At 40.3% G+C, this 15,286-nt stretch overlaps 1 protein-coding gene across 1 annotated transcript in view; it reads left to right on the top strand.

Annotated features, from left to right (window-relative positions):
* Positions 1-10,000, top strand: part of tnfsf11 (TNF superfamily member 11) — a 28,969-nt gene extending 18,969 nt beyond the window's left edge. Inside the window, exons 3-4 of the mRNA XM_061970814.2 lie at positions 2,031-2,157; positions 7,742-10,000. Coding sequence (XP_061826798.1) covers positions 2,031-2,157; positions 7,742-8,184 — 570 coding nt within the window. The 3' untranslated portion in view covers positions 8,185-10,000. The remainder of the gene's footprint in view (positions 1-2,030; positions 2,158-7,741) is intronic.
* Positions 10,001-15,286: the final 5,286 nt, after the last annotated feature.

Raw genomic sequence — 15,286 nt, 5'->3', positions numbered from 1 at the left:
TACAATAAACGTATAGAAAAGTTTAGGTCCATGAAGGAAAGAAGAAACTGAATAAATGTTTATAACTGAATAAATTTACATATGTATAAAAATGTTTTCTTTTGTATTATTTTTTTTTAATGAATTAAGTAACGTTTATGGCAACCTTTTTCCAAAACACATTATAGAATTTAAAATATAACAGGATAATGCATACATTTATCAATTGTCTTTAAAACGGTTACAAAAAAGTGGGACCCCAAAAATGTACTGTGGGACCCCATTTTTATGACTTTATGGTGTCCCTGGGACCTATACTTGCCAACGCTCCCGATTTTCCCGGGAGACTCCCGAATTTCAGTGCCCCTACCGAATTTCTCCCGGGGCAACCATTCTCCCGAATTTCTCCCGATTTCCACCCAGTTAACAATTTTGGGGGTGTGCCTTAAAGGCACTGCCTTTAATGTCCTCTACAACCTGTCGTCAGGTCCTTTTTTCCTCCATACAAACAGCATGCCGGCCCAGTCACATAAAATCACACACACACACACACACACACACACACAAGTAAATGCAATGCAACAGCCATACAGGTCACACTGAGGGTGGCCGTATAAACAACTTTAACACTGTTACAAATATGCGCCACACTGTGAACCCACACCAAACAAGAATGACAAACACATTTCGGCAGAACATCCGCACCGTAACACAACATAAACACAACAGAACAAATACCCAGAACACCTTGCAGCACTAACTTTTCCGGGACGCTACAATATACACCCCCGCTACCACCAAACCCCCCCCCCCCCCCCCCCATCTCCCGAATTCAGAGGTCTCAAGGTTGGCAAGTATGCTGGGACCCCATTTTGAAAATTCCTAGCGCCAACACTGATGGAGTATTGGTGCGTGCAAAACAGCAGCAGGCGGCTTTAGCCTGCGGGCCGATTCTAATACTAATCACATATCATCCCGGGGGCCATAGAGCATTCATTCAAAGTCAATGACTTTGACACCTTTAAGCTAAATAGTCTAACTTTTAGGCAAAGTGTGAACTAAATGCGTAACATACCATTTTGAGGGTAAAAAAAAAAACCACTGTGGAAGGTAAAAAAAAATTAAACCTTAGCTTGTAGAACAAGTGACGCTGGAGTCATAGTGATTGTAGACAATTCTCACAAATAAAACACATGCAGAGCCAATGACCCAAAAAAATTTTTACGCGTCTTGATGCGTCTAAAGATTTCTCTCAAATTCCGAATTGTAATTGTTTATTGGATGGCGGTGTCAATTTGACGAATACCTCGTAGATCTGCCAACTCGGCAGGAACGTGTTTCGCTTGTTTGGTTCCTGCTGGCTCAGGATGACATACCGGAGATGCCGGTGCCAGTTATACTGATTGCAGACAAGTTACAACAGTTTAGAATAGAATGTGATAATATTTCCTGGTATTCAAGATTAATTACCACTAAATCAAAGGTTGAATCCCAGCGCTCCGTTCAGTCATTCGTTTTAGCCGGGCTTTTTGAGCAATTTCAAGCTTTTACAGTTTTTGAGGGGAGAGTTTGGGGGAATGCCCTGAGAGGTGTCCTGACCGGTCCAGGACGATGACACGAAGCTGAACTTGTTCTGTGAGGGCTCGCCATGGAAACATCAGCGATGTTTGTCCTCACTATCACCGGCCAAGTGCAGCACCAAAATGATGGAGTTATGTTAACGCAAAATGAGTAAACATTGCCGCTTTCAAGCCAGCTGTGAGTCGGCGGTGACTGTTTACTTGCCTAGAGACCATGTTTGGACTGAACGAGACAGTGTGCGCGCGCTCTGTCTCGACGAAGACGACTTTGACGTTGATTTAAATTGACAGCAGAGCGCAGCTGTAGTGAAATACAACAACATTTGATTATTACAGATTTTTTTTTCTACAGATGTGGTTTATAGTTTTACATTTCTTCTGGCCAGGGAAAAACACATCCAATACTCATGTCGTCTTTCGTCACTATTTGTCATCTGGTCTGGTGTTTTTTTTTTGTTGTTTTTCTGGCAGGAAGTGCAGACAGACAGACCGGTCCTGAACGCGCTGAGAGACACCAGTAAGAACCGATTCAAAAACCCAAAGGACAAGCCCCCGTCTGCCCACCTCCCCATCAAGGAGTATCAGGAGTTCTCCAAGAGTGAGTGCTCCACACCTGATCGTCTGTCCGCACAGTCCAGCAGTTCATACTTTGCATTTTCACATGGAAGAGTAACAATAAAACACTCATCTGCAAAATTGCAAGGTTGTGTATTGGTAGTTTAACCAGCCGGGGAACTTCACTCCGCCCCCTTGTCACCAGTCCGCCTTTCACTATTTTGCAATGATTAGGGCAAGAGCAACAAAAAGATGCAAAGGCCCTATTGAAATTGCTTCGTTTATTATTATTCTCCCACTTTGATCGCATTTTCAAGGCCCCTAACAAGCACTAAAACTGTTTTTCATTTTTCATTTCTTTTTTATTCCTTTCATGAAGATGCATATACCGTATTTTTCGGATTATAAGTCGCTCCGGAGTATAAGTCGCACCGGCCGAAAATGCTTAAAGGGGAACATTATCACAATTTCAGAATGGTTAAAACCATTAAAAATCAGTTCCCAGTGGCTTATTATAATTTTCGAAGAGTTTTTAAAAATTTCACCCATCACGCAATATCCCTAAAAAAAGCTTCAAAGTGCCTGATTTTAACCATCGTTATATACACCCGTCCATTTTCCTGTGACGTCACATAGTGATGCCAACACAAACAAACATGGCGCATAGAACAGCAAGCTATAGCGACATTAGTTCGGATTCAGACTCGGATTTCAGCGACTTAAGCGATTCAACAGATTACAAATGTATTGAAACGGATGGTTGTAGTGTGGAGGCAGGTAGCGAAAACGAAATTGAAGAAGAAACTGAAGCTATTGAGCCATATCGGTTTGAACCGTATGCAAGCGAAACCGACGAAAACGACACGACAGCCAGCGACACGGGAGAAAGCGAGGACGAATTCGGCGATCGCCTTCTAACCAACGATTGGTATGTGTTTGTTTGGCATTAAAGGAAACTAACAACTATGAACTAGGTTTACAGCATATGAAATACATTTGGCAACAACATGCACTTTGAGAGTGCAGACAGCCCAATTTTCATCAATATATTCTGTAGACATACCCTCATCTGCGCTCTTTTCCTGAAAGCTGATCTGTCCAGTTTTGGAGTTGATGTCAGCAGGCCAGGGAAGCTAGGGTCGATATTCTTCTCTTGATCATCTTCGGTGGCATAAGAGACGGTGTGAGCCAAGACATCCAGGGGGTTTAGCTCGCTCGTCTGCGGGAACAAACTGCCGCCATTGCTTGCCGTGCTACCGAGGTCCTTTGTCCCTGAATTGCTCACACACTCCGGCAGATTCAATGGGGGTCTGGCGGCAGATTTATTTGACTTTATCGTTGGAAATGCATCTGCTTTGAGTGTCGCAGGATATCCACACATTCTTGCCATCTCTGTCGTAGCATAGCTTTCGTCGGTAAAGTGTGCGGAACAAACGTCCAATTTCTTGCCACTTTCGCATCTTTGGGCCACTGGTGCAACTTGAATCCGTCCCTGTTCGTGTTGTTACACCCTCCGACAACACACCGACGAGGCATGATGTCTCCAAGGTACGGAAAACAGTCGAAAAAAACGGAAAATAACAGAGCTGATTTGACTACGTGTTTGAGAAAATGGCGGATTGCTTCCCGATGTGACGCCACGTTGTGACGTCATCGCGCCGAGAGCGAATATTTGAAAGGCGTTTAATTCGCCAAAATTCACCCATTTAGAGTTCGGAAATCGGTTAAAAAAATATATGGTCTTTTTTCTGCAACATCAAGGTATATATTGACGCTTACATAGGTCTGGTGATAATGTTCCCCTTTAATAAAGAAGGAAAACAACATATATAAGTCGCACTGGAGTATAAGTCGCATTTTTTGGGGAAAAGTATTTGATAAAAGCCAACACCAATTTAAAATAAATCAAGAATAGTGAACAACAGGCTGAATAAGTGTACGTTATATGAGGCATAAATAACCAACTGGTATGTTAACGTAACATATTATGGTAAGAGTCATTCAAATAACTATAACATATAGAACATGCTATACGTTTACCAAACAATCTGTCACTCCTAATCGCTAAATCCCATGAAATCTTATACGTCTAGTCTCTTACGTGAATGAGATGAATACTAATATTTGAAATTTTACGGTAATGTGTTAATAATTTCACACATAAGTCGCTCCTGAGTATAAATCGCACCCCCGGCCAAACTATGAAAAAAACTGTGACTTATAATCCAGAAAATACGGTATACAAGCCATATACAGTTGACACTTTCATTGTTTTTTTGTTTCCTATACATTTCCATGATCAGAAAGGAGCAGATGGAAGAATACTATTCTTATATTTATCTGCCCCCTTTTTAACACAAATTATTTTAGATGACTTTATCACTGTTCCCTCCACCAACATACTTTTAATTTTCGTTTAAGCATTTTCAAAATGACACGTCCAATCAAAATCAAAAATCAGTTTGATATAATTCCAGTTGTCTCTTTTTAAATTCAAAGATATTCTTGCAACTTTTTAAGTCTTTGTTTAGAGAATTCCATGCTTTCACACCAGTAATAGACAAGCACATTTGTTTCAAATTTGTTCGCACTCTTGAATGTTTAAAGTCATACACCCTTCTGCGGTTCTCATCTTCAGACGTGAACACAAATAACTTTTGTAAGTCCTACGGAACTCACTTTTTTCCTTTAAAATTAGGAGAAAAAAAATGCCCCTGTCATCAGATTCACGTATCGTTAGGGAAATCGCTGGAGACGTCTATCATGACCGTACGCACGTCAAAGTCTAAAGATCCCAAGTTTAATAACTAACAGGAAGTAGGCCATCTTGGTTTCAGTGTGCCATTTTTAGGCCAAAAACAAGGATCGTGCTTCAACGAACTTTGACCAAATGGTTAAAACTAGAGAAGTCCGATAATATCGGACTGCTGATATTATCGCTCGATAAATGCTTTAAAATGTAATATCGGAAATTATCGGTATCGGTTTCAAAAAGTACGATTTATGACTTTTTAAAACGCCGCTGTGTACACGGACGTAGGGAGAAGTACAGAGCGCCAATAAACCTTAAAGGCAATGCCTTTGCGTGCCGGCCCAGTCACATAATATCTACGGCTTTTGAAACACACACACAAGTGAATGCAACCACACTTGGTCAACAGCCATACAGGTCACACTGAGGGTGGCTGTTTACAAATATGCGCCACACTGTGAACCCACACCAAACAAGAATGACAAACACATTTCGGGAGAACATCCGCACCGTTACACAACATAAACACAACAGAACAAATACCCAGAACCCCTTGCAGCACTAACTCTTCCGGGATGCTACAATATACACCCCCGCTACTCCCTAGCCCCCCCGCCCCCACCTCAACCCCACCCACCTCAACCTCCTAATGCTCTCCCTCTCCATGTCCCAAATTCCAAGCTGCTGTTTTGAGGCATGTTAAAAAAAATAATGCACTTTGTGACTTCAATAATAAATATGGCAGTGCCATGTTGGCATTTTTTTCCATAACTTGAGTTGATTTATTTTGGAAAACCTTGTTACATTGTTTAATGCATCCAGCGGGGCATCACAACAAAATTAGGCATAATAATGTGTTAATTCCACGACTGTATATATCGGTATCGGTTGATATCGGTATCGGTAATTAAGAGTTGGACAATATCGGAATATCGGATATCGTCAAAAAATCCATTATCGGACATCTCTAGTTAAAACGACACATAACTAGACAGATGGGCGCTGATAAATTGCGAAGGCAAACTTTGATCTGCTAGTTTGTCACGAAACTTTCAACATTTCTTACTCGGCTCCACAATTTCAGATCTCAAAAAGAATAGGTTCAAATGATGAAGATGACTTTCATACCAATTGAAACAGTCTGTTTTCGTGGATGCAGCTGGTCCAAAACTCTGCAGCGAGAAATATGACCTGTACTAATTGAAGGACCCACACATCCCCTATTTTAAAAGAACTTAATTGGCTGCCAGGGTCCTATAGGATCAAGTTCAAACAAGAGCCTTTTGTGTCGTTCTCGCCAGTACCTCGTATAACACTCAAAAGTGCAGATTTCAACCATTGAAATACTTTCTATAGTTCAAGACTTACGGTAATTTAAAAACAATACTGCACATCATAATGGCGGCGACAGTTTAGTTAAAGGTCTAAAAAAATTATGTAGAGCGTCCGGATTGAAAACCTTAATGGGCCGTATTTTGCCCAGGTCTGTTGTAGAACATTGGTCACTTTTTTTTGTACACGGTTCCCCAAAGCGGTAAAGAAAGTGTTCGATTAAAAAAATGCCGCCAGGAACCAGGAAACGATGCGTTATAAAAAGCCGACCACTAGGGGTGTAACGGTACAAAAAAAATTCAGTTCGGTACGTACCTCGGTTTAGAGGTCACGGTTCGCTTCATTTTCGGTACAGTAAGAAAACAACAAAACATACATTTTTGGGTTATTTATTTACCAAATTTGCAAAATCTTCCACCAAAAATATTTTTCTTAGTGGAATATTTAATGTGAAGTAATCGGAACCTTGGATAGGTCAATAATTCATAATAACATTGATTTTGATTCAATATTATGTTTTGAGCAATGACAGTTTGAAAGAAAAAAAAACAGCTTTGTTTTATTAGTCAACATTGCAACTTTTTATAAATTACATTTAACCTTTAAGCTTTTTTATTTCACTTTTGTTATGTTTTTGTTTATTTTAATAGTATTTTTAGAATGTGCGCCGTGGGCCTTTGAAACATTAGCTGTGGGCCGCAAATGGCCTCCGGGGCACACTTTTGACACTCCTGCTATAGATAATACAAAATGTAATCTGATAAATCTATGGATAAAAAGCAGAGCCTGACGACGCATGCGCGTTTATCATAACTCTCTCTCTCTTTCTCTCTGTCTCTGCCCCTCCCTCACCAATGCTGCTGCGCGCACAATTTGTTTTGTTTTTAACCCCTTCTTAACCCTGAACGTACATTGAAAATACACGCAATCCTAACTCAAAATCCCAGACATTTGAGGCATTTAAGAAACTCCGCCCTGACAGCTCCGCAAAAGAGGACATGTCCGGTGAAAAGAGCAGGTATGGTCAGTCTATCGTAGCCCGGACATGTCCTCTTTTGCTAGCATGCTAGCAGCGACCGGGCTAGGATAGACTGACCATACGTCCTCTTTTCACCGGACATGTCCCCTTTTGCGGAGCTGTCAGGGCGGAGTTTCTTAAATGCCTCAAATGTCCGGCATTTTGAGTATTGTTCACACAACGTGGAGTACGCTATTAATATGTCCGTGTGGAAACTCGTTCGGTACACCTCCGCAACGAACCGAAACCCCCGTACCGAAACTGTTCAATACAAATACAAATACCGTTACACCCCCACCGACCCCACATGACGCTGTAGCATAAACCAGGCTTTCCACAACATAATTGACAAAACATTTTTTTTTAGCAAAACTGATTTTCCAAGCCCATCCTAAGACTGGATGTTCTGCTACTGTAATTTCCTGTTTACACAGTTGTTCCATTTGATTTGCCTCAAGTTTTTCCCCATCTCGCAACAAATTGCCGCAACGTTTAACCGCACTAAGCCGCTCTCTTCTATCGCAGAGGGTGAGCCAAAGGCCATCACCATCGACTGGGACGAGGTGCGCGGGTACCGCCACAGGATGAACTACGAAAAGGGCAAGCTACTCGTGGTCAAGTCGGGCTTCTACTACGTTTACGCCAAGACCTGCTTCCGCTACTACAAGTATGTCCCGGAGGACGGCGGGCAGGGCGGCGGCGGGACCTCGGTGGACGTGAGCAACACGCAGCTCATCCAGTACATCTACCACGAGAGGATCAAGCAGAACAGCAAAGTGGACCTGCTGATGAAGACGGGCAGCACCATGCGCTGGGACAACACCAGCTACAACATGTACTGCGCCCAGCAGGGCCGAGGCCTCTGGCTTGATCAGGGTGACGCCTTGTTTGTCACCGTGTCCAACGCGTGGATGCTGGACCCGGAGGGAGTAGGGACGTACTTTGGCGCCGTAAAGTTGGGCAACTGACAAGGTCGACGTGTGGGACGCCACCATGCTACTGAAGTGACGCAAAGGGAACCACTGATAGTGACTTAGAAAAAAAAACATTTGATAGTTTTTTACCACATAGCCTTTTGAGTCCAAACTCTGGACAAAACCACCCTCAACCCGGTCCAAAGTAGCACTGGATTCTTGAAAGGTATTCCTGCGCCTGGTATTCATTAAGACTGCATGTTCATTGGTTGTTTGTTTGTCTGCACCGGCGATACAAACAAAGGAAGTGAGTGAGGAGCGCGTTGGCAAAAGGAGATGGGTGTCATCATGGAAACATTGAAACCGACGCAGCATCTGTTTGTACTTTAACACCAGCGGGATGAAATCACATGACCAAAGTAATCCCTCAACCACAGCTGTCAATGTTTTCCAGAAAAAGGTTGCCGTTGGTGTGAACGAGGCGGGGGCGTGATGAGGCGTCTTCGCGACGGCTACGTTTACATGGACAATGTTGATCCCCCCGCCCCCCAAAAAAGCTGCGACTACACTATTCCATGTTTACTTCAAGCATGGTGTGTTGAAACTCACTGGGATCTAAGTTTTGGTTTGTAATCCCTCCCAAAAAGGTCAGACAAAACCAAATCGTACAGAAAAACGAAAACATCTAAATAATAAGTTCGACAAAACACATTTTATACAGAATAATTACATAATGACAAATAAAATCGATAAATGAATATTTGACCTACATGACTCTTGTTAACAAAGATGGTGAAGAGAAATAACACATTTTGCTGTTCAATAGATAATTCTTAATGTGGGCACTGTACTTCGCGGACTGGTTCGTAATGCGGAATGTTTGGCTGCACGATTAACAAGCCGCCATATGAAAACCGTGGGCAAACTTTAGGCAAAAGCGTTCGCCGCAAACCGAATCATACGAAAAATGGGACGTACCAAATCAGAGGTAACGCTGTACTGTACGTTATTAGCTGTAGGGATAGGTACCGAATCCATACTTGCCAACCTTGAGACCTCCGAATTCGGGATATGGGGGTGGGTGGGTGTATATTCAAGAGTTAGTGCTGCAAGGGATTCTGGGTATTTGTTCTGTTTATGTTGTGTTACGGTGCAGATGTTCTCCCAAAATGTGTTTGTCATTCTTGTTTGGTGTAGGTTCACAGTGTGGCGCATATTTGTAACAGTGTTAAAGTTGTTTATACGGCCACCCTCAGTGTGACCTGTATGGCTGTTGATCAAGTATGCCTTGCAATCACGTATGTCTGTGTAAAAGCTGCATATATTATGTGACTGGGCCGGCACGCTGTTTGTATGGAGGAAAAGCGGACGCTATAGGCAGTGCCTTTAGGCACGCCCCCTATATTGTTGTACGGGTGGAAATCGGGAGAAATTCGGGAGAATGGTTGCCCCGGGATATTTTCGAGAGGGGGCACTGAAATTCGGGAGTCCCAGGAGGGTTGGCAAGTATGACCGAATCAAGTATTTTTTTGGCACTGATTCACGTAATGGTGCCTTATCACGGTACCTGGGTTGCGCGTGACATCACGCCCGGTTGCCGACTCAGCTCGGTTCTTCACACTTCGGCTCTTGGCAATCCCTCCAGCAGCACAAAGTAATTAACTAAAAAAAAAACGCCTCAACGCAAGTAAAATAAGGCTCCACATTTCTAAATTGTGCTAGCTTGATGCTAATACATTGGCTTTGCTATTGACTAGCATTAGCGATTTTACATGGCGAATTCAACACCTCCAAATTTTAAAATAAAAACTACAACTAAGATGCATGTTACAAATATAACAGCTAGTGCATTTTGATTGATTGATTGATTGTTTGATAGAAGCTTTTATTAGTAGATTGTACAGTACATATTCTGTACAATTGACCACTAAATGGTAACACCCAAATAAGTTTTTCAACTTGTTTAAGTCGGGATCCACGTAATTAATTCATTGTAAGTACAATACTTACACTATTATCACTTTTTAGGTCGGAACAAAAAAAAACTAAAAGATAACTATGGACTAATGTCATCGAACATCTTGAACAGCTACAAGTCATACTTGCAAATGATAATATAAACATAATGAAAGAAGATATAACAACTGGACAGCAGTTATAATTAGCTCATTTGTAAATATTGCAATAAAATGTAATTTAATTACCAGAAACAAGTATTAATTAATAAACACACAAAAGTAAAGAAAATTGATACCGTTGATTATTGGTATCATTTCCCAGACACCAGGAATTGGTCCTGTATCAGTTCAACTGTGAACGGTACCCATCCCTAATTAGCTGTAACCAATGTCAGGCTCTTCACCCCTCAGAGTACCAGGACCACATGAACTGCGTTAGCATCTCCACAAAATGGGTTCATCACGATGCAAAATGCTTACATATTAGCTTTACAGACGCAGCATGTTTTCAATAAAGTCTAGCATTACAAACTCAAATAATTAAAAATGACATGTAAAACATTTGGGCCGCCATAAGGAATCTTGGGAAACGCGATGCATCCCGACAAAAACAAAACCGGGGGGGGGAAAACAAAGCTGCATTTGAAGGATCATTCCAATTGTTGTGATGCCAGATGCCTTCAAAAGTAGGATGCAATCCTTTGAACTTGAGGACACAGCAATTATCTCCGAACATGAAGCAGAACTATTCCATCATAACGTAAGCCCAGAAGCGTGTCTTCTTTTTAGCGGTCATTGGGTTTGGGATTTGAACATCTTTTGCCAAACGTCACTTAACATCAAAACCGACAAACAACAAAACAGTACTGGTGGATTCAAGTAGTCTGACTCACTTCATTCTGGTTCAGGGCGTTTACGTCAGGGTTATCCTGATTGGGTTGGAATCGCAATATTCAGGTCCATGTAAACGTAGCCTGCCGCGTTTTCATCAGCACCGCTGGAACGAGCTGGTTATTGGATTCGACGTTTTAGCGTCACGAGTGTACTCATGTCCGTCTTTTGACATTTTGACTGCATTTTCGACAAACATGGTTGCTTCTACGTGTGACGGTCAACAAGCGATGCAGATAGCTGGCCTGTCTGTCCTTGATTGACACAAGAAAAAAAAAAAAAGACTTTTACAAAGTGGAACCAAATTGACTTTGGTTTCATCTTTAACTTAATTTTGGTTTTCATTTGGCTCTCCGTTGAGGTAAATGGGAATATGCACTAACTATTTATTTATTAGCCATAGAAGTACAGAGGCGGGTCATTGATACATTGGCCTTTCAGCTGTAAAAGAAAACAAAACAAAAACATAAAAAAACAATAAGTCATGTATATATATTTTTTTGTCTGTACACCATTCATAATGCAGCACTTAGGAAATAGTAGGCACGCTTTTTTGTTAAAAGAAAAAACACAGGGGCTTCATTTTCTAATTCCATATTTATGTATCTCAGTTCTGACAATTGTGTCGCCTCGCTAAAAGCAATATGAATTTATTGTTCATCCGCAAAGATTGTAGCATACCTGATTTCAACAGACAGATGTTTTTTTGTTTTTTTTTTAATTTATGTTTGTGTATGTTTTAATAAAAATACTACTTTTGTAATTTAGATTGTTTTGTGTGTTGTACCGGAGTTCCTGACATTCAGCAGCACCGACTCCAGAAAGAACTGCCATGGTTAGGGCAGGGCCACTGGTGGGGTGGCGCTTCCTACAGACAGCTGTCCTGCCAATGATATGTAGTAAAGATGGGATTTATGGCTTTTTGGAGGAAGCTGGAGGAGCCATTGTTTTTAAAGAGCTGTTCCTTGTTATTATAGTTTTAACAGTTTGTTTTTTTTATCAAGGAAGCAATCACGAGTATCAGTTATACCAGGGGTTGGCAACCTAAAAAGTTGAAAGAGCCATATTGGACAAAAATCACCAAAAAAAAAAAAGTGTTATAATAAAGGAAACACATGATGTAAGTGTCTATATTAGCCTACTATCAAAATGACCATGTGTCGCAGGCTGACACAGATTTTTGTTGACAGAAATGTAATATTTATTCTACACGTTTTTACAACATTGGAAAACATTAATAAAACGGAGGCTTCTCAGAGGGTGAGATAACTCCTGGAAGTTACCGCACTTTCGGAGTATAAGTCGCACCGGCCGAAAATGCATAATAAAGAAGGAAAGAAACATATATAAGTCGCACTGGAGTATAAGTCGCATTTTTTGGGGAAATGTATTTGATAAAAGCCAACACCAAGAATAGACATTTGAAAGGCAATTTAAAATAAATAAAGAATAGTGAACAACAGGCTGAATAAGTGTACGTTATATGAGGCATAAATAACCAACTGGTATGTTAACGTAACATATTATGGTAAGAGTCATTCAAATAACTATAACATATAGAACATGCTATACGTTTACCAAACAATCTGTCACTCCTAATCGCTAAATCCCATGAAATCTTATACGTCTAGTCTCTTACGTGAATGAGATAAATAATATTTGATATTTTACGGTAATGTGTTAATCATTTCACACATAAGTCGCTCCTGAGTATAAGTCGCACCCCCGGCCAAACTATGAAAAAAACTGCGACTTATATCCCGAAAAATACGGTACTGGCCAAAAGGTATAGATGGGTGTGTCCAAGTTAAAGAAAACGGCAGGCTGTCTTCTTCTAATGGATTTACTACAATCTTTGCAAGCTGGGTAATGTTTGCTGTGGTCTGGAACAAAATGGCACACAAACAACTAACAGAAATATTACATACAGATAATGTATCATGAGACATGCAAACATAAATTAAATACACCGAGGACATAGGTAAAGGAATATAAATTAGCTCAAATATACCTACAAACGAGACATAATAATGCAGTAAGTACATACAGCTAGCCTCAATAGCATGTTAGCATCAATTAGCTTGCAGTCATGCAGTGACCAAATATGCCTGATTAGTACTCCCAACAAGTCAATAACATCAACAAAGCTCACCTTTGTGCATTCACACACAGTAATAAAAGTTTGGTGGACAAAATTAAACCATGGAGTGGCATAAAACACGTTTTTCTGTGATGGCGTCGGAGAAAGTTGTACATGTAAACAAACTACGGTGAGTTGATGGGGTCCGCCGAAATTAGTAGGACAAAACAGCGCTCGCCAAATACTCTCATCAGTGAAGCACGTTTAATATAAACAGTGGGATTTCTAACAATTAGGAAGGTTTGTGTCATGTTTCTCCTCCTACAGAAACCATATTTAAACGAAAAATATATTTTCCCTCCGTCTTTTTCCATTTTAATACATTTTTTAAAAAGCTCCAAGGAGCCACTTGAGCGGCGCTAAAGAGCCGCATGCGGCTCCAGAGCCGCTAGTTGCCGACCCCCGAGTTACATGATAAGATGTAGATCAGAGTAATTGAATTTACACAAATATTACTCTATTGGTGGGAATTATTATGAGATATATTGGCTATAATTTAATTTTTTGTTGTGTTTTCATTATAAACATTCCAAAAGGCGGTGACATATTTTCATGCTTTTGGAGTGATACCTTTAGTTTGAATTTTCCCTTACCTAGAAAAATGTGCAGTATCTAACAATATAGAAAAAAAATGCACAAATACAGTAAGTAATGATAAAATGCATTACTGGATATAGAAAGTATAAATACAGCAAAATTTTAAAAAATAGGAAGCAAAAAAAAATGTGATTACAAAATTATACTACAATACCTGGTGTGTGTATGTTTAAACTACTACCCTTTAGAACAGGGGTGTCAAACTCATTTTAGCTCAGAGGCCACATGGAGGAAAATATACTCCCACATAGGCCGGACTGGTAAAATCATGGCATAATAACTTAATAATAAAACAACTTCAGATTATTTTCTTAGTTTTAGATCAAGCACGTTCTGAAAATGTACACATTACAAATAATCCTCTTGGCAAAACATTTCAAGTTAGTCAAAAATTCTGAGGGAAAAAATTGGTGCAATTTCAAAAACACCATGAAGAAACAAAGCCACTTTAAGCACTTTCCTGTTTTGCGTTGTTATGTTGACAGTTCACCATTAAAAATAGCTTTGGAAAAGCAACCAAGTGTTCCCTCAAACCGCCGCATTAGTGACATCCACAACTGCCACAACACATTCATTTATCATAATTCAAATACTACAATTATACACAGAAATCAAGGTCAAATACCTACAAACTTAACCAATGTGAACATGGCAGATTTAAGCATAAAATAAAATAGAACAAATGTAGAAATACACATTTTTACAATGGAGTTCAGGGTGTGCATTTCACTGTCAACCAATTGAGTGCTGTTTGGAACTTTAACTCCAAAGACGATGGTCATGTTGACTTAAGTCTTTGCATCTCACCGCTTCATTATCCTATCCATTGAATGGATGATTTACAATGAAAGAAGGTATTGTGCGGCGATACTGAATCCGTCTGCCGCCATCTGCTGCCAGACACAACAGGAGCAGCTGATTGCTTTCCCCTGCGCTGATTGGAGTAGCGGCAGCCAATCCAGAGGGTGCTTAAGGTCAGCTGACACGTCATCGTGTCGTATCAGGTGGGTTACACTTGAATTGGTATTGCGACATCAAGTGGACACATTTAGAACAGCACTTTCTTTCATCAAGAAGCAGCTCATTTTTATATTTAGCAAACTCATCTTGCGGGAAGCAGACCAAATTAAATCTGTCCGCGGGCCTTTACGTTTTATATATATATATATATATATATATATATATATACACACACACACATATATATATAGCATTTTCTCGATGAGAGAATGATATAAGGTAGTCACTTGAAGTGGTTTTCACTTCACAGGTGTGCTTGAAGCTCGTTGAGAGAATGCCAAGAGTGTGCAAAGCAGTAATCAGAGCAAAGGGTGGCTATTTTAAAGAAACTAGAATATAAGACATGTTTTCAGTTATTTCACCTTTTTTTGCTAAGTACATAACTGCACATGTGTTTGTTTATTCATAGTTTTGATGCCTTCAGTGACAATATACAATGTAAATAGTCATGAAAAGAAAGAAAACACATTGAATGAGGAGAAGGTGTGTCCAAACTTTTGGCCTGTACTGTATATATTTATTTTTTAATTTAAAAAAATGTTAATCTAAA

Source organism: Nerophis lumbriciformis, linkage group LG13 (genome assembly GCF_033978685.3).
Source record: "Nerophis lumbriciformis linkage group LG13, RoL_Nlum_v2.1, whole genome shotgun sequence".
In the NCBI taxonomy this organism is placed as follows: domain Eukaryota; kingdom Metazoa; phylum Chordata; class Actinopteri; order Syngnathiformes; family Syngnathidae; genus Nerophis; species Nerophis lumbriciformis.
Note: the sequence above shows the minus strand (reverse complement) of the source record. Positions and strands in the feature narration are given on the sequence as shown.